This window comes from Salvelinus namaycush, chromosome 27, assembly GCF_016432855.1.
Source record: "Salvelinus namaycush isolate Seneca chromosome 27, SaNama_1.0, whole genome shotgun sequence".
Lineage (NCBI taxonomy): Eukaryota > Metazoa > Chordata > Actinopteri > Salmoniformes > Salmonidae > Salvelinus > Salvelinus namaycush.
The window spans coordinates 17,092,489-17,112,591 of record NC_052333.1 but is presented as its reverse complement, the minus strand read 5'-3'; the positions used below and the strand labels follow the sequence as shown (position 1 = coordinate 17,112,591).

The 20,103-nt window shown below is 45.0% G+C and overlaps 1 protein-coding gene across 1 annotated transcript in view; it reads left to right on the top strand.

Annotated features, from left to right (window-relative positions):
- Positions 1-20,103, top strand: part of LOC120022775 (adenylate cyclase type 2-like) — an 85,967-nt gene that overhangs the window by 1,011 nt on the left and 64,853 nt on the right. Inside the window, exon 2 of the mRNA XM_038966769.1 lies at positions 13,749-13,946. Within this exon, the coding sequence (XP_038822697.1) occupies positions 13,749-13,946 (198 nt within the window). The remainder of the gene's footprint in view (positions 1-13,748; positions 13,947-20,103) is intronic.

The following is a 20,103-nucleotide window of genomic DNA, read 5'->3' as shown; positions in this document are numbered from 1 at the left end:
AAGAGAGACACGGTCAGACTGTGTGATTTATCATTCAGTCCATTGATATGTTTTTCCTCTGCAGAGTGTTATAACACGTCTCGCCTCCCACAGTGTAAACACACACACACGCACGCACGCACGCACGCACGCACGCACGCACGCACGCACGCACGCACGCACGCACGCACACACACACACACACACACACACACACACACACACACACACACACACACACACACCTCGCCACCGCAGCAGAAAAGTTAGAGTATTGCAACAGAAGGTCCAAAGCTGTTTTCAGTGTAACAGCAGAATATCAATTCATAACTCATGATAGTTCTGGATGGATGTGAAAAAATAACATATAGTGTGATTCAATGTGGGATTCAACCCTATAGGTCTCTCTGCCACTAGAGGGTCGACTATGGGAGATTTATCAAGGACCGTGACAATATAGCATGTATAAATGGGTCAATGTGGAGCATGTACTGTATGTAACTGTTCAACAACAATTCCTTCTTTACTGCCTCTGAAGGAAATGAAGTTGTAATATAGGCTTAGTAATCATATAAACCTATCAGATGCTTTTATCTAAAGTGGCTTACAGTATAATGAATGCATACATCTTTATGTATGATTCCAGTGGGAACTGAAATCCAAAACCTTGGCATTGCCAGTGCCATGCTCTTACCAAATGAGCAACACAGGACGGAATACATTATACTGAGTTGAACTCTGCCATGCACTGTCTTAAATAAAAACTCCAGCCATCTCAAATTATCAGGCTGCCAGAATGCTATTATATAATCAAAGCTAGCTGTTAGTTTCTAGGTGTATCTTCATGCCATTTCTTCAGTCTTCTCTCTCTGATCTATTCCAGGAGCACTCCAGCAACAGAACCACAGTGGGTTGTTCTTACAAAGTATGAACCACAGTGGGTTGTTCTTACAAAGTATGAACCACAGTGGGTTGTTCTTACAAAGTATGAACCACAGTGGGTTGTTCTTACAAAGTATGAACCACAGTGGGTTGTTCTTACAAAGTATGAACCACAGTGGGTTGTTCTTACAAAGTATGAACCACAGTGGGTTGTTCTTACAAAGTATGAACCACAGTGGGTTGTTAGAATGTTTTCCTTTCACCTAGTCAAAAACATTCCTGGAATAACACTCTTGGCTAAATCCTGAATGATTGATTATGATGTCGCCTCACAGGTTGTTATCAATGACGTCATATCCCGTTCCAATTCAAACATTCCATTCTCAGCTGGGAGGGCAAAAGCCCGTAACCTGCTCCAGTGCATTACAGCGCAAACCACCGATGGAGTACACCTCTACCTCTCAATATAAGCCACCATTTAATTGATATAACATTTGATATAAATACAAGTATACTAGCTATACCTGACAAGTATGTATAGTTTATATACATTTTCCATCCATTGTGGGCTCTGCCTATCAAGCAGCAGAAGGGTGCATTTGCCCATGTAATGTAGCTAGGTACCTAGAGAAATTGTTTGCAAGCTAGCTAGAAACTTTGTAAAGTTGCCTAAACATTGTGGTAAGTTAGCTATCTACATTTTTCTCCAACCAACGTACCTAGTATAGCTAACATATTTATCCCCATCCCCTTATTTACATTGTTTTAAGACCTTTTAAAATCACTGTTGCTGCTGTGCAATGAGACAGACATGACATTGATTGATGGACCAAGTCAAATCGAATAACTAGCTAATGACAGATCATGTCAATTTGGCCAGCTAGGTAATAAGCTAACTTTCAGTGTATACAACTAGGTTATCTAGTTAGCTAGTTATCTAAATATTGTTTGATTTACTTGCCAGCTGACAGTAATCAGACAGACCACTAGGACAGGCTTGGACTCAAAATAAATCTTACATGTCCATCTCTTTACAAAAGCCTTTAGCTATCTCTGATGAACCAAGCTAAATGACAGAAGTTGTTTGCTTAGCTAGCTAGCTAGCTAGACCTACATGTCAAAAAGATAGGCTACCCTCTGAAATGACATAAATACTAATTACGAAAAGCATGCAGTTATATGCTGTAGAGCTAAATAGAGCTAAATGTGCGCAATTGCATTGTATGTAAAAATATGAAATTAGTTATTCTGCTTTTAAAGAGGTGATCATATTACAACCAAATAATTGTAAAATTTCTTAACAATCCCTTGAAAACCGCAAGCAGTTGTCAATAGTTTTAGCGGAACTGGGGTTCTCCCTGCACCCCAGCAGGCAAAACAAATGTTCTGCACCTTATTGGGACGTTTATTGATAACAACCTGTGTATTATTGTCATTACTGTGTAATGTTCCTGTCATAGAAATAAAATATTTCTATGTTTCATGTATTGTTCCAGTAGGAATGTTATAGTAACGTTACCCATCAGCCAACAAGAATGGCACAATCAAATACTGTCAGTCTCTCCGTGCTGGCTCTAGCCTTTTGGGGGCCCCAAGAGAGATTTGGGTGGGGGGCAGTTCTACATTATATCTGAGTAGGAATGACTAGCCAAATCAATGGGGACCCCTTAGAGGTCAGGACCCCTGGGCACGTGCCCTGCATGCCCGGCCGGTTTTCAGCCATGATTACCACAAGTTTAGATAGCTGGCTAGACTAACTACCAATCTAAACATTTTAGAAATTGCACCTGCATTCTACTATACTTACTCTCAACAGGAACTTGAGACCCTGACTGAGTTCCTAAAAAAAATTGGGGTTCGGTGGCCCCCTAGCAGCCGGGGGCCCTAAGCAACCACTTCTGTTGCTTATGCCTGGAACTGGCCCTGAGTCTCTATCTCTGCTCTCTCTCTACCTCGCCTCTCTCTCCCTGATTCTTTCTCTTTCCTTTCTCGCTCTTTTCCTCTCTGTCTCTGTCACATATCTTACATACAAGCAAACAAACAATAGACAGAAAGCCCTCCAGTAAGAGTTGTGTTTAATGCACTCTGTGTACCTGTGTATTCTGAAGAGGATGTTGATGTTTGTGTGGTCAGTACAACCACAGAAGCCTAACCAAAGTAACACTAGTACTGCTGAAATGTCAGACACAAAAACAACTGATCTGAGATTCTCTGTGTGTGTGTGTGGGTTCGTGCATGCGCGCACGTTCATACGTTTGTGTGTGTGTACGTTTGTGCCTTTGCGCGTGTGTGTGTCGTGAAGTTTTACCCTGAAACCCTGCCTGTGCTGTATCTCAGGAAGTCTCTCATTTCCTATTGAAGCTTATCTTGTGTTTTCAGAGAAAATATCCCTGAAGATTGCTCTCTCATATAGTCCTGAGGTTGCATTGCTTTAAAAATGTGTGTGTGTGTGTGTGTGTGTGTGTGTGTGTGTGTGTGTGTGTGTGTGTGTGTGTGTGTGTGTGTGTGTGTGTGTGTGTGTGTGTGTGTGTGTGTGTGTGCGTGTGCGTGTGTGTGTGTGAGAGAGACCAAGTGATAACATGGAACAAAGTGATCATGCAGTAATTGTACCAGACTGTGTGTGTGCATTATACAGTTCAGGAGGTAACGCATTGTGACAGAATACCAGCCACCCGTTGTAGGTTGCTATTTATTTCCCTGTTTAGTCCATTGTTTATGTTTCCACACCCTGGCAGTCTCTGGTTGTGAAAAAGACTGCTATTGGAACAGATAGTTAGGATGTTGAACTACTGTATGCCTTCCTGTATATTGGAACAGATTTGACTGTTGAACTACTTATTAATGTCAGTGTGGGTTACTACTGTAATGGTGAAACCCTTGTCTGGACTAGTGTTGTGAGGGTTGACTCATAACCCGCAGTCCCTGCAGTTACACTACATGACCAAAAGTATGTGGACAAAAACATTTTTATATATACTATATACAAAAGTATGTGGACACCCAGTCAAATTAGTGGATTCTGCTATTTTAGCCACACTCATTGTACAAAATCGAGTACACAGCCATGCAATCTCCATAGACAAACATTGGCAGTAGAATGGCCTGACTGAAGAGCTCAGTAATTTTCAACGTGGCAGCGTCATAGGATGTCACCTCAGTTTGTCAAATGTCTGCCCTGCTAGAGCTGCCCTGGTCAACTGTAAATGCTGTTATTGTGAAATGGAAACGTATATGAGCAACAACGACTCAGCCGTGAAGTGGTAGGCCACACGCGCTAACAAAAATGGACCGCAGAGTTCTGAAGCTCATACAAATCATCTGTCCTCGGTTGCAACACTCACTACAACACTCACAGCACTCGTTGCTTTCAGAGGCAGTCAGCACAATAACTGTTCGTTGAGAGCTTCATGAAATGGGTTTCCATGGCCGAGCAGCCGTACACAAGCCTAACATCACCATGCGCAATGCCAAGTGTCAGCTGGAGTGGTGTAAAGCTCGCCACCATTGGAAAGGGAAAGGGAAAGGGGGACAATGCATTCAACTGAAATGTGTCTTCCGCATTTAACCCAACCCCTCTGAATCAGAGAGGTGCGGTGGGCTGCCAGGACTCTGGAGCAGTGGAAACACTTTCTCTGGAGTGATGAATCACGCTTCACCATCTGGCAGTCTGAGGGACGACTCTGGGTTTGGTGGATGCCAGGAGAATGCTACCTGCCCGAATGCATAGTGCCAACTGTAATGTTTGGTGGAGGAGCAACAATGGTCTGGGGCTGTATTTCATGGTTCAGACTAGGCCCCTTAGTTCCAGTGAAAGGAAACCTTAATGCTACAGCACACAATGACATACTATACCATTCTTGCAACAGTTTGGTGAAGGCCCTTTCCTGTTTAAGCATGACAATGCCCCTGTGCACAAAGTGAGATCCATACAGAAATTGCCATAGAGTCCTGATCTCAAAACCATCGAACACCTTTGGGATGAATTGGAACGCTGACTGTGAGCCAGGCCTAATTGCCCAACATTAGTGCCCAGCCTCACTAATGCTCTTGTGGCTGAATGGAAGTAAGTCCCTGCAGCAATGTTCCAACATCTAGTGGAAAGCCTTCACAGAAGAGTGGAGGCTGTTATAGCAGCAAAGAGGGGACAAACTCCATGTTAATGCCCATGATTTTGGAATGAAATGTTTGACGAGCAGGTGTCCACATACTTTTGGTCTTGTAATGTATATTAGCGGGTTAGGGTCAGTTGTGGGCCTCAGATTTTCACTTTGTCACATATAGTCGCTGATAGTCTGGCGCTTGCGGATTGGTTATTAGCAATTGCGGGCGGATGCGGGTGAACAAACAGCTGACCCGCGCAACATTAGTCTGGACACTTCTGTTGTTGTTGATGTTGCTGCACCCTCTGTCTCTATTCTAAGATATCCCAGGAAGAGACAGTGATCTGTGATAGTCTTCTTCACACACTTGGCTTCACACTTCATACACCGTCAAACACATGCACATGCACGCACGCACGCACACACACACACACACACACACACACACACACACACACACACACACACACACACACACACACACACACACACACACACACACACACACACACACACACACACACACACACACACACACACACACACACACACACACACACACATAAACTGTGGCACTCTTAACACTCTGACACTTTCACACTTCACACTGTCATGTTGTAACACTTCTAGAATAGAAAGCTCTGGGCTCTACAATGGTGGCTGTCCATTAAACATGACAGGGAGGGAGAGGCGAGATATGTCTAATAATCTGCATCACGTGTCGGATAAATATTCAAGACTTTCAGAAAACATGGAAGTTGTATATTTTTTAAATAAATCATGCTACCTATGCTATTCATATACACACACACACACACACACACACACATATGGCGATACGCATACACACATGCACAAACCCTTCCCTCTTGCTGACTGACATAATGTTCCCTCCCTCTTCCCCCTTTTCTAAAGACGGATTCAGTCAGTCTGAGGTAAAAGGGAGGTAATTGTTCTTGTAGAGAACGGCAGCTGGTAACCTCCCCCCTCTCTCTTTATCCTGCCTGGGAAATAGGCTTAAATAGCTGTAAATGGTTTTAAATAGTTAACAGTATGAAATGTGCAAATGGCAGTAGTTTTCACCACAGATAGGCTTAGTGAGAGCAGTAAAGTGGTGAAAGAGCAGGACTATTCAGTTATTTAGTTACAGACCGGGAAGAGATGAGCTGTTCGGTTTGTGTGTTAATGTGAGTGTGCGTGTGCATGTGTATGTGTATGTGTATGTGTATGTGTATGTGTATGTGTATGTACACATGTGGGTTCCTGCAAGCATGTGTGTTTGCTTGTATGAGTGTGTGTGTGTGTGTGTGTCAATAGCAGTGCGTGGGTAAAATGACTGGGGAAGCCAGAAAAAAAGCAATTTTACAACCTATGTGTTGGGATAATTGGGTTGTTTGCTCTATAACCTGTTAATTCATATGCCCTGCGACCGTGATATATAGGCCTCAGACTGAGACAATAAGAAGAAACAGTGGCAGAATAAACTCAAGCACACCTTTGTTTTTTCACAAAACTGGATAGCAACCTCTATCCAGTGAAGTCCACAAAGCGTATTGAATGTAACAGACAGTTACATGACCTACAGCATAGTCAACAAGTTAATGTTTTCTGACATTTTCGGACCACTAAACAACTATTGATTTAAAACCACGGAGAGTTTCCGCAAGTCACAAAGAAAACAGGAGCTGCCTCCACTAATCCAGCACCATTTCAACTTCAACATCATCATATCACCTCTGCTTAGTCTAATACAGTGACGACTAAAAGATACCAAAAACAATGTAGTCCAACCAACGAAAGCTAAATATGATGTGGCTGCCCATGGTTCTGATGTCTGTGTGCATGCGTGTGCGTGTTTGTGCAAGGAGAAAAATAAGTTGACTCTCCCTACTAGAGAAACGCCAATGCCATCATCCTCTTTCATGTTGTCGAAACGGTCTGTGACTCTGTCATACAGTACACGCTTTAATTTTTTGTTGTCCTAGGCTACCTGGCTAATTTTTGTTATCCTAGGCTACCTGGCTAAAATGCTTCCAAACTTCCATTCATGGGTAACGTTAGCTAGTTAACATTAGCCTTCTACATCTAACTACATATTGAACTTCCATCCTCTCAAGCCAGGGGCACAATGTATGAATTAATGGTTGGATCAGAATCGCCTTTATAATCATCGGCCAGTACGGAAAATTAAGTCAAACCAAAAGTCCAAATCCCTATATTTATCCATGTGTCACGGCCGTTAAAAGAAGAGGACCAAGGTGCAGCGTGGTAAGCATACATTTTCCTTTATTTAATAAAAATGACGCCGAACAAAACAATAAACACTACAAAAACAAACCGTGAAGCTAAAGGCTATGTGCCCTAAACAAAGTCAACTTCCCACAAAGACAGGTGGAAAAAGGGCTACCTAAGTATGGTTCTCAATCAGAGACAACGATAGACAGCTGCCTCTGATTGAGAACCACACCCGGCCAAACACAAAGAAATAGAAAACCTAGAAATAAAGAAACTAGAATGCCCACCCTAGTCACACCCGGGCCTAACCAAAATAGAGAATAAAAGCCTCTCTATGGCCAGGGCGTGACAGTACCCCCCCTAAAGGTGCGGACTCCGGCCGCAAAACCTGACTCTAAAGGGGAGGGTTCGGGTGGGCTTCCTTTACGGCAGCGGCTCTGGTTCGGGACGTAGACACCCCTCCGTCTCTGGCTCCCCCCACTTTGGTGGCGTCTCTGGTGCGGGGACCCTCGCCGCCGACCCCAGACTGTGGACCCTCGTAGCGGGCCCCGGACTGGGCACCCTCGTTGCGGGCCCCGGACTGGGCACCCTCGTTGCGGGCCCCGGACTGGGCACCCTAGTTGCGGGCCCCGGACTGGAAACCCTCGTTGCGGGCCCCGGACTGGGCACCCTCGTTGCGGGCCCCGGACTGGGCACCCTCGTTGCGGGCACCGGACTGGGCACCCTTGCTGGAGGCTCCGGACTGGAGGCCGTCGCTGGAGGCTCCGGACTGGAGGCCGTCGCTGGAGACTCCGGACTGGAGAACGTCGCTGGAGGCTCCGGACTGGAGACCTTCACTGGAGGCTCCGGACTGGAGGCCTTAGTTCTATGACTCCTCACTGGAGGCTTCGTGCCATGGATCATCACTGGAGGCTTCGTGCCATGGATCATCACTGGAGGCTTCGTGCCATGGATCATCACTGTAGGCTTCTTGCCATGGATCATCACTGGAGGCTTCTTGCCATGGATCATCACTGGAGGCTTCGTGCCATGGATCATCACTGGAGGCTTCTTGTCATGGATCATCACTGGAGGCTTCGTGCCATGGATCATCACTGGAGGCTTTGTGCCATGGATCATCACTGGAGGCTTCTTGCCATGGATCATCACTGGAGGCTTCTTGCCATGGATCATCACTGGAGGCTTCGTGCCATGGATCATCACTGGAGGCTTCTTGCCATGGATCATCACTGGAGGCTTCGTGACATGGATCATCACTGGAGGCTTCTTGCCATGGATCATCACTGGAGGCTTCGTGCTATGGATCATCACTGGAGGGAGGAGACGTATGGGCAGTCTGGTACGTTGAGCTGCCACAGGGCTCACCAGGCTGGGGAAACATACGGGAGGATTAGTTCTAGGCGCAGGCACAGGACTCACCAGGCTGGAGAGATATACAGGAGGCACTGTCCTAGGCAGAGGCACCGGATACACTGGGCCGTGGAGGCACACTGGAGGTCTCGAGCTAGGAGCCTGCACAACCCATTCTGGCTGGATGGTTACTTTCGCCCTGCAGATGCGAGGCGCAGGCACAGGACGCACTGGGCTGTGCAGACGCACCGGAGACACAGTGCGCAGAGCCGGCGCAGGATATCCCGGGCCGTAGAGATGTACTGGCGGCCAGATGCGCTGAGCCGGCATCCTCCGACCTGGCTGGATACCCACTCTAGCCCGGCTGATTCGGGGAGCTGGAAGGTAGCGCACCGGGCTGTGCACGCGCACTGGAGACACCGTGCGCTCCACCGCATAACACGGTGCCTGACCAGTACAACGCTCGCCACGGTAAGCACGGGGAGTTGGCTCAGATCTCCAACCTGACTCAGCCACACACCCCGTGTGCCTCCCCCCTTTTTTTTTTTTGGAGCTGCCTCTCGGGCTTCCTTGCTAGCCGAGTCCCTTCGTAACGCTGCCGCTCTGCTCTTGCTGCCTCCAGTTCCTCCCGTAGACGGCGATACTCCCCAGCCTGCCTCCAGGGTCCCTTACCGTCCAGGATCTCCTCCCAAGTCCAGGAATCCTGGACACGCTGCTCCTCCTTACCACGCTGCTTGGTCCGTTGTTGGTGGTGGGAAGTTCTGTCACGGCCGTTAAAAGAAGAGGACCAAGGTGCAGCGTGGTGAGCGTACATTTTCCTTTATTTAATAAAAATGACGCCGAACAAAACAATAAACACTACAAAAACAAACCGTGAAGCTCAAGGCTATGTGCCCTAAACAAAGTCAACTTCCCACAAAGACAGGTGGAAAAAGGGCTACCTAAGTATGGTTCTCAATCAGAGACAACGATAGACAGCTGCCTCTGATTGAGAACCACACCCGGCCAAACACAAAGAAATAGAAAACTTAGAAATAAAGAAACTAGAATGCCCACCCTAGTCACACCCTGGCCTAACCAAAATAGAGAATAAAAGCCTCTCTATGGCCAGGGCGTGACACCATGGCTAATTTAGGAACACAACTAGATGCAACAATCCAAGCTGGCTTCCATTGACACTTTTTTTGGTGTGCCAGGATCATTCACAGTTAAGCTCGCTAATTTTGTATACTTTTTTATCAAGGGAGGCCAAATGCTCGCTGGCTTCCCTTGCATTTCATTCAATGCTACGGGCGGCAACAATGTCATACTCTTTATGACCAGACAGCATCAGAAAGATGGCCTGCACATACAGAGGGGCACTGTTTCGCTTGCTCGGATGCTTTCTCCGGTGCGATACATTCAGCCTTGTGAATTGAAGGAGAATTATGAAACACAGAGAGACGAAAGATAAGATAAGTATTTTGGGGGGGTGGAGGGGGGGGGGGCTGACTTCCCTTGACATCCATAAATACACACCACTGGTGTGTGCATATGTATGTGTGTGTCTGCAAGTGTGTTCCTGCGAGCATGTGTGTGTGTGACAAAGGTAAATTAAGGCATTATGTTGCTAATCACACAGTTAGTGAGTCACTGCATTAATTGGTCTTTTATACACAGGATCAAATATTCATGAGCGTGGTTTAGGGAGGAAATGAGCATTGGTATTAATGGCTGTGACCGGAGCGGTGTGTTTGTTGTGTGTGTGTGTGTGTGTCGTGCATGCGTACGTAGATATGTATGTACATGTGTGTCTGCGCTCTGTGTATGCATTGTGAGTGTATATATATTTTAAGCTCATTATAATTCTGTCTGGGTGTTTGTTCTCTATGATACTTGGGACGTCAGTAGCTAGCTAGTAGTCCCCTGAGTAAATATACTGCTGTTAATGCATGTCCCCTTCACCTCAGCCTGGCTCCAAACACCCCGACTCATACTTATACTAGCATAGAAACGTAGAGCACCATCCTATTCTAGCATAGAAATATAGAGCACCCATGTGTTCTAGCACAGAAATAAAAAGCACCCATGTGTTCTAGCATAGAAATATAGAGCACCCATGTGTTCTAGCATAGAAATATAAAGCACCCATGTGTTCTAGCATAGAAACATAGAGCAACAATCTATTCAACCATAGAGGGGCAGCAGGTAGCCTAGCAGTAGAAGATAAGCGCATTGGGCCAGTAACCAAAAGGTTGCTGGTTCAAATCCCAGAGCCAACTAGGTGAAACATCTGCCTGTGCCCTTGAACAAGGCACTTAACCCTAATTGTTCCTGTAAGTCGCTCTGGATAAGAGTGTACTAAATGACAAAAAAATTAAATAAAAAAGAACTCTAATGAAGCATATTAGAACATTACTGCATTCTACCATAGCATCATCACAGAACAGCACTATTCTACCATAGAACCAGAGAGCACCAGTGTATTCTAGCATATTTGTATTGCTTTTAAATCTTTTCAATGAATTTTTATCTTATTAACACTTTCTTCTAGCTAGCTATTTGTGTAGGTAGCTATCAAGTAAACACAATGATAGAACCTTATAGACAAAAAAACCACACAGATAGTCATCGCATACGCATAACACTGACATTTAGAACTTTGGGATCAAAAACTCTCTACAGTCACAACTGCACTATTCACAAAGTCATCCATTGATTCTAATGTCTTAACACAGGATTTTATAGTAATTTTCCAGCAGACAATTAGAACAGTGTTTTATAGCAGAACAAGAAAGAGCTATTCAAAATCCCAAACGGATGCTATTGGACCTGCCACCACATTTCCTTTACAGTTCCATTGCACTGTGTTCTCACAGTAGACGAGAGTCCTTCCTCTTGTAATGCAATTGGCTAATCAGTTATAACCCTCTACAGTTCGCAACGCACTTTAAAATAGTTCATTCTACCATAGAATCATCACAGAACAGCACTATTCTACCATAGAACCAGCGAGCACCAGTGTATTCTACCATAGAATCATCACAGAACAACACTGTTCTACCATAGAACCAGCGAACACCAGTGTATTCTACCATAGAATCATCACAGAACAACACTGTTCTACCATAGAACCAGCGAACACCAGTGTATTCTACCATAGAATCATCCCAGAACAACACTATTCTACCATAGAACCAGCGAACACCAGTGTATTCTACCATAGAATCACCACAGAACAACACTATTCTACCATAGAATCATGAAATACAAATCATAGAGCTGCAGAATGATAGACTGTATTCCACTGACGTGTTCACAGGATCACCATATGCAGGGACCTCTGATGATATTCTAGGCTCTCAATGTGCTTATGCAAAATGTTCTTCACTTGGAAAATGATGGACTTTTCTGCATTGTTCTATAATTGATAAACTCTTAGAGGGTCAGAAGGGAAGGGTAAATATTTTATTCAGACCCTGTACTCTGGATGTCAGAGAATTAGGCCTTGACCTCCATCCGGCCTCTAGCTCCAAGGCAACAGGCTCTCACAATCTCACTGCAAAATTAGACATTTGTCCATGTTTCTCCAAATTTCAAGTAGTTTATTTATACCTCAGTGCCAGTAACTGGGATTGAACATGAGACCCTCGAATTCCACCGCCATCTATGTCCACAATGCCCTAGCAAAACCCAAGCCTACTAGATTGTACTAGCGCTTACTGTTGCCCCTAGTGGCCGGTTTTGACTTGCCTTGATTTAGGCATTATTTACGACTTGGTTAAGTAAAACAGAAAATCATTCATTCCGATTGGTTAGGGTTTGGGATAGGGTTAAATTTAGGCATGAATTCTGATTGGTTAGGGTTTGCAATAGGTTTAATTAAATTCATGCATTAATTCTAATTGGTTGATTTCAGAAAAACAACTCCAGGGTTTAGTTTAGCAATTGATTAAGACTGGCTTTGTTAATTCATTGTGGATGGTGCAGTGGTCTAAATCGCAGTCTCTCATTATATAGATCTGGGTTAAATCCAAGCTCTTTTTTTGCTCCAGTGGACAATTTTGACGCCGCCTCACGACAAATGTCACCTTGAATCTGGAGGGATCTTCCTGCTAATGGACCTCTGACTACACTACCACACCATCAGGCTACCCAACACCTGTCACTTTCACCTGGGTGTGTGTGTGGATGAGAGGAGACACACACACATATAGGTAGTAGCCAGGTGGGGTCATGTCAATGTTAATAGAGTCTGATAGCTTTTTATTTAACTAGGCAAGTCAGTTAAGAACACATTCTTATTTTCAATGACAGCCTAGGAACAGTGGGTCAACTGCCTTGTTCAGGGGCAGAACAACAGAGTTTTACATTGTCAGCTCGGGAATTTGATCTTGCAACCTTCCGGTTACTAGTCCAAAGCTCTAATCACTAGGCTACCTGCCGCCCATAGCTAATGATGATGAGTAGAGCAGTGATGAATGCAGACCGTGTGTGTGTGTGTGTGTGTGTGTGTGTGTGTGTGTGTGCGTGTGTGTGTGTGCATGCGTGCGTGCGTGCGTGCATGTGTGTGTGAGAGAGAGGGTGTGTTGGCATGTGTGTTGACAGGTTTTAAATGCTGACAGTGACAGTGGGAGGATAGAAGTGACATAGTAGCACCTTCTCTGGTCTCAGACTGTCTGTCTGTCTGTCTGTCTGTCTGTCTGTCTGTCTGTCTGTCTGTCTGTCTGTCTGTCTGTCTGTCTGTCTGTCTGTCTGTCTGTCTGTCTGTCTGTCTGTCTGTCTGTCTGTCTGTCTGTCTGTACAATGAGTGCAAACATTTTTAATAGGCTAGGTGTATGTGACCCCTGCGGGAATTGAACACAAAACCAAAACCAATTTTTACACACACACACACACACACACACACACACACACACACACACACACACACACACACACACACACACACACACACACACACACACACACACACACACTTGGTTCTATAGGCTTGAAGGAGCTATTTACAGTTCTGAGGGGATGTGGGGGGGGGGGGGGGGGGGGAGGCGGTGTGAAGCTGTCTCCTTCAGGAATTGAGGACACAAAAAGCTTCTGTCTCGTTTTTCTCTCCTAGTCTTACTTCCCTCCACTCCTCCCACCCTCCCTTCCTTCTCTCCCCCGTCCGCTCCCTCTGTCCTTCTCTTTACTTCCCGTCCTCTCTCCTTCCCTCTCTCTCTCCAGAACATGGAGGACCACCTAGCGTTCCTGATCACCGTGCCCACCACCCTCTTCCTCTTCCTCTCCATCTTCATCCTGGTCTGCATAGAGTCCGTCTTCAACCGCATGCTCCGCCTCTTCTCCCTCCTTATATGGGCCTGCCTGGTTGCCATGGGTTACCTCTTCATGTTCTCCGGGGGGATCCTCTGTCCTTGGGACCAGGTGAGATGGCGGGGTGGTGTGTGTGTGTGTGTGTGTGTGTGTGTGTGTGTGTGTGTGTGTGTGTGTGTGTGTGTGTGTGTGTGTGTGTGTGTGTGTGTGTGCGTGCCTGCGTGCGTCAGGCGTGCGTGTTGGTCAGAGTTGTGTGTACATGTTTGTGTAGAAGAAGAAAAATATTGTCCATTAATACTTTATTGTCCATTTGTCCATAAAAGAGAACGTAGCTTTTTTGCTTTTCAACACAATCCCTGGAGATACACATTCAAGTGTTCAGAGCCACAGGGCCAGCCACGGTGCAGCACTCCTGGAACCATTCTTTTAGTGGTTGAGTGCCTTGCTCAAGACCACAGTGGCTGGAGATGGTATTTAGAATCATTCACCACTAGATTTTCCTGTCAGATCTGGGATTTGACCCGGCGACCCTCCTCCCTAACCTCTACGCTACCAGCTTGTTGTGTGTGCGTATGTGCTTGTGTGTGTCTTGAATGTATTTGAGAGATAATAAGCTGTGTGCTAATTGTTCCTCATGTGTGATTAAGTGTTAGGTCACAGGAGGTGAACGATCAGGAGACTGATACATGACCTTTCTAATTATAGGCCTATTCATGTTCCTCTCCTTACCCTCCCTCCTTCCCTTTCTCATTCCAATTTCCTTTCCATTTTATCTCGCTCTCTCCCAGTCCCTCCCACGTCTCTCTGTCTCAACTTATTTTGCAAATTCTATTTATATCCCTCTGCCCCTCTACCTCACCTTACCAGGTCTCCTTCCATTTCACCCTCTCTCACTCTCACTCCCCCTCTCCTTCTCTACCTTCTCTCTGTCCCTCTCTCCCCCTCTGTTCCTCTCCTTCACTCCCCCTCTCCATCTCTACCTCTCACTCCTTCGCTCCCCCTCGCACTCGTCCTCTCCCTCACCTCCCTCTCCTTCTCCTACCTTCTCTCCTTCCCTCCCTCCCCCTCTGTTTCTCTTCTTCCATCCCCCTCTCCCTCTCTGCATCCCACTCTCCAGAGCCGCCTTTTCCTATACGCAGACCATGCGCTGAGTGCAGGGCCCTGCGGCCGCTTGGTGGCCCCCGACCAGAAAGGCTAGTGCACCAGCAGTTTCCACTTGTTATGTCAGTCACTCAATTAGCCCATCTCAGCAACAACAAAAAAATGTAGGTTGCTAGGTGAGGTCGTCTAGGCAGTTATCTAAACCTTGTAGTAGGCATAATCATCACTAAATTACCGACCGGGCACGCAGGTCACGTGTTCAGGGCCCTGACCTCCAGGGGGCCCCTGTTGATTTTGTTAGTCACTCACACAGATATCATATGACCATGGCATAAGTAATGGCAAAATGTGTAAATTGTAGAAAATGTGCTTTAAAACTGCGAAATGTTCTCTGCCCCATAGCAAAATGTGAAGAATTGTAGAAAGTGTGCTTAAAACTGCAACACTTTCTCTACACCCCTTGGCAAAATGTGTAGAATTGCAGGAAATGTACTTTAATCTTGCAAAAAATGTATCCACTGCCAAAACTGTTTTGCCCATGAGGTGGGAGGGACCCCCAACTAAATCTCGCTTAGGGCCCTCAAAAGGCTAGAGGCGGCACTGACTCTCTCCCTCCCTCCCTCATACCCTCTCTCCCTCCCTCCCTCATCCCCTCTCTCCTCCTAGCTTCTCTCATCGTGGTGTAGCTATTTTTATCCATCTCTCCATCTGTGAGAGCATAATCATACTGCATTATTAAACAACCTTTCTCCCTCCCTCCCTCTCTCTCTCTCTCTCGCTCTCTCTCTCTCTCGCTCTCTCTCTCTCTCTCTCCCTCTTTCTCATTCTCTTTCTCTTTCACTTTCTCTCTCTCTCTCTCTCTCTCTCCATCTCTCATTCTCTCTCTCTCCATCTCTCTACCCCTCTCTACCTCTCTCTCTCTTCCTGTTTCCTCCTTAAACAGACAGTAATCTCGTATCATTACTCCAGTGGTTATTCCACATTCTTAGCAGGCAGCTTGAGGAGGTAACATGTTGAAAGGAGAACGAGTGTTATTATACATTGCCTTCAGAAAGTATTCATACCACATTTGGTTGTGCAACAGCCTGAATTTAAAATTGATTCAATTTATGTTTTTTCTTCTCACCCATCTACACACAATACCCCATAATGACAAAGTGAAAACATGTTTTTATACATTTTAGCAAATTTATTGAAAATGAAATACAGAAATATCAAATTTACATAAGTATACATAAGTGTATTTACATCAGCTTTGGCAGAAATTACAGCTGTGAGTCTTTCTGGGTAAGTCTCTAAGAGCGTGGCACACCTGGATTGTATAATATTTGCAAAGTATTATTTTCTAAATTCTCCAAGCTCTGTCAAACTGGTTGTTGATCATTGCCATTTTTAAGTCTTTCCATAGATTTTGTAGCAGATTTAAGTCAAAAATGTAACTCAGCCACTCAGGAACATTCACTGTCATTTGGGAAGCAACTCCAGTGTATATTTGGCCTTGTGTTTTAGGTTATTGTCCTGCTGAAAGGTGAATTAATCTTCCAGTGTCTGGTGGAAAGCAGACTGAACCAGGTTTTCCTCTAGGATTTTGCCTGTGTTTAGCTCCATTCTGTTTCTTGTTCATACTGAAAAACTTCCCAGTCCTTAACGATTACAAGCATACCCATAACATGATGCAACCACCACTATGCTTGAAAATATGGAGAGCGGTACTCAGTAATGTGTTGTATTGGATTTGCCCCAAACATAACACATTGTATTCAGGACAAAAAGTTAATTGCTTGCCACATTTTTTGAAGTATTACTTTAGTGCCTTGTTGCAAACAGGATGCATGTTTTGGAATATTTTTATTCTGTAGAGGCTTCCTTCTTTTCACTCTGTCACAATGTTGTTGATCCATCCTCAGTTTTCTTCTAACACAGCCATTAAACTCGGTAACTGTTTTAAAGTCACCATTGGCCTCATGCTGAAATCCCTTAGCAGTTCCTTCCTCTCTGGCAACTGAGTTAGGAAGGACGCTTGTATCTTTGTAGTGACTGGTTGTATTGATACACCATCCAAATTAATAACTTCACCATGTTCAAAGGAATATTCCATGTCTGTAACACAACAAAATGTGGAAATACTATCTGAAGGCACTGTATGACAGGTAGGTCAGGTATAGAACACCACTCAGGTGTCCTGTGATGATGGTAAATGCCTCAGACTATAAGAAGGAGATAAATGGCTCTTTGCTGTGAGTCAACCAGCCTGGAGCCAGGAGGAAGAACACTCTCAACCATACTGATGGAACCCAATGAGCTAAATAACACTGTCTGTAACTACTGCTGCGACTACAGTCTGTCCTCATACAGAGAGAGAGAGTGTGGGTAGGGATAAACAGAAAAATAGGGATCGGGACTCTGGAGAAACAGAGAGACCACAGGCCAGAGAGAGAGAAATAATCTGAAAGTTTATAACAGGTTATGTTCTGCTTAGTAACAGAGGCTCTCACAATCTGTCACACACACCCATACACGCACACACACACAGGTATTAGTGGAAGCCAGATTGTACTAGAGCTCCACACACCTGGTACCATCAAAACAATACAACCCTCCCTCACACTAACCCGGCTGGATGGCTGGCTCTGGAGCCTACCACACAGAGGAGAAGAGATGGAGAAAGGGAAGGAGAGAGAAGGGGTGGGGAGAGAGGAGATGGAGAGAGAATGGGTGGGGAGAGAGGAGATAGAGAGACAGAAGGAGATAGAAGGGGTGGGGAGAAAGGAGATGGAGAAACAGAAGGAGAGAGAAGGGGTGGGGAGAGAGGAGATGGAGAGAGAGAGAAGGGGTGGGGAGAGAGGAGATGGAGAGACAGAAGGAGAGAGAAGGAAGGGAAAGTAGGAGAGAGCAAGAGATATGAAGAGAGAGAAAGAGAGAGAGAGATGAGATGGAGATAACAGGAGGGAAAAGACAGAGCGCTACAGAAAGAAAAAAAAGAGAAAGTCAGAGGCATTGAGTGTGAGAGCGAGTGGGAGAGAGAAAGAATGAGAAAAAAGGGAGAAAGGTATGATTCAGTGAATGGGACAGGGGTCATTAGAACGCAGGGTTGAGAAGAAACAGGGAGACGGGATACAGGGCTGGGAGGGTGGTTGAGAGGAGACGGGGAGATAATGAAGGCAGAGGGACTAGAGAAATGATAGGATATTAGAATGCAGGGTTGAGAAGAAACAGGGAGAAAGCGAGATAAGGAAGGTAGAAGGAGTAGAGAAATGATAGGGTATATCAATTCCCCCTGTTCCAACTTAACTCTTTCCAGACCTCACGCACACAAATTGGTTCCTGGAAAACTCAGGAGAGAAGTGTCTCTATTTTAACGGTCAACAGTCAAAATCATGTTTTTCATGAAATTGGATGATATTTGGATGAAACCAAATCAATGTATGATGACCAACTTATGAAAAATGACTGTTGCTTCTACATTGATAAAGTTACTTGTCCCCTCTCCAATGTCAAACACTTGGAAGACAGGAGGTGGGATTATTAAGGGGATAGGGTGACATCACCCTAACTGTCATTTTATTAATACACCAATGGTAACATGATATTATCTTAGCTAATTTAAATAAGTACCGCCTTGTAACCAACATCGGAGAAGGCATGTTTCCGGAGGGGCGTGGTTTATATAGCTAGATCGCTACTCTACTGGTGCCAAAATGTGACTGTAGGGTGTCAGCAATTATAATAGAAAGTTTACACTATTCATCTATGGCAAAGATACTGTACTTATGTCTCCACTTTTATCTGTATCTGGTGTTAACAAGTTACTGGCTAGCTAGGACTTCAGGCAGCATGGAACAAAAGGCGCGGAAGGGTCGCTCAAAACTCTGATGCAGTTGTCATGTCAACACATCCGTCAGTGCTGCTGTGAACCACATCACAAGAGACAGGAAAAACGGGAGATGTATAAAAAAAAATGCAATTTCAACGTTGTTTGAGTTGCTTTGTGTTTCACCAAATTTGCTTGAGATGATTTTATTGGAACACTGCTCACTGCATTCAAGTTTCTTGGCCATAGGCCAAACAGCTGTCAGTCAAGGCGAGCTCATGAATATATGCACCCCGCCCAGTCAGCATGTCTCTTCAAACATTTTGGTAGTCAGCAATGAGAAAACATTTTTTTTTTAAATTTTTTTTAGCATTTCTACTCCCCAAGTCTCACACTATATAAGCTGTTGGAAAAGTAGGCCATCTAACGTTTGACTATAGCAAATAAAGTGTATGAAAAAATTAGCAGAAATTATGTGCTAGCAGCAACTAAGCTTTTTGTTTTTCTTTTATGATTGGGTTGGAGGTCAGAGTTGGTGGGTTGGTGGTAAGAATTGCATCTGTGTTGGAAAATAGCTGGGCTAGATAGTGTCACTGTCACTGTCAACCCCTCTCTCTACTCAATATCTCTCTATATCTCTCTTTCAACAACTTCTCTCTCCCTCTAGTAGTCAGTCTCTGTCATCTCTCTGTCTTTCCTTTTGTCCTCCTGAACCCTAATCCTGACCTTCTGTTGACTTCCTGTTCCACTTCCTACTTCCGGTCCCTGTCAGACACCACTGTTGGTTGTTGTCCATGGTGCTGCGGGGAGTCAGGGTCACAGGTTGTGATACGCTCTGAGCCATGAGCCCCCTATCTGTTTTGTTTACTTCCTGCGTCCAGCTCCTCCTTTCCTGTTCTGATCCTGGTATATCAGTATTGCTATAACTATAACATGTGATAGGATTTGTGCTGTTTTTAACAGCTCTGTGCTGCTAAAGGTTCACAATACAACTGTTGTATGATGAGTAGACTTGCCTAACATGCTGACTACACCGGCCACGCACATGCGTGAGTCCATGTGCGCTATCGCACGCATGTTAATCTTGTCCATCCACACCAGATACGATCATCACACACAGGTTAAAATATAAAAACCAACTGTGAAACAACTATATTCATTTGGGGACATGTCAAACACACATGAAACATTCATGGACATTTAGCTAGCTTGCTATTGCTAGCTAATTTGTCCTGGGAGATTAACATTGGGTTGTTATTTTACAAGTGGTGTGTATTCATGGATGCCAAGGGAAGCTAAGCTTACCCAAATATAAAAAAATATATATACACTACCGGTCAAAGGTTTTAGAACACC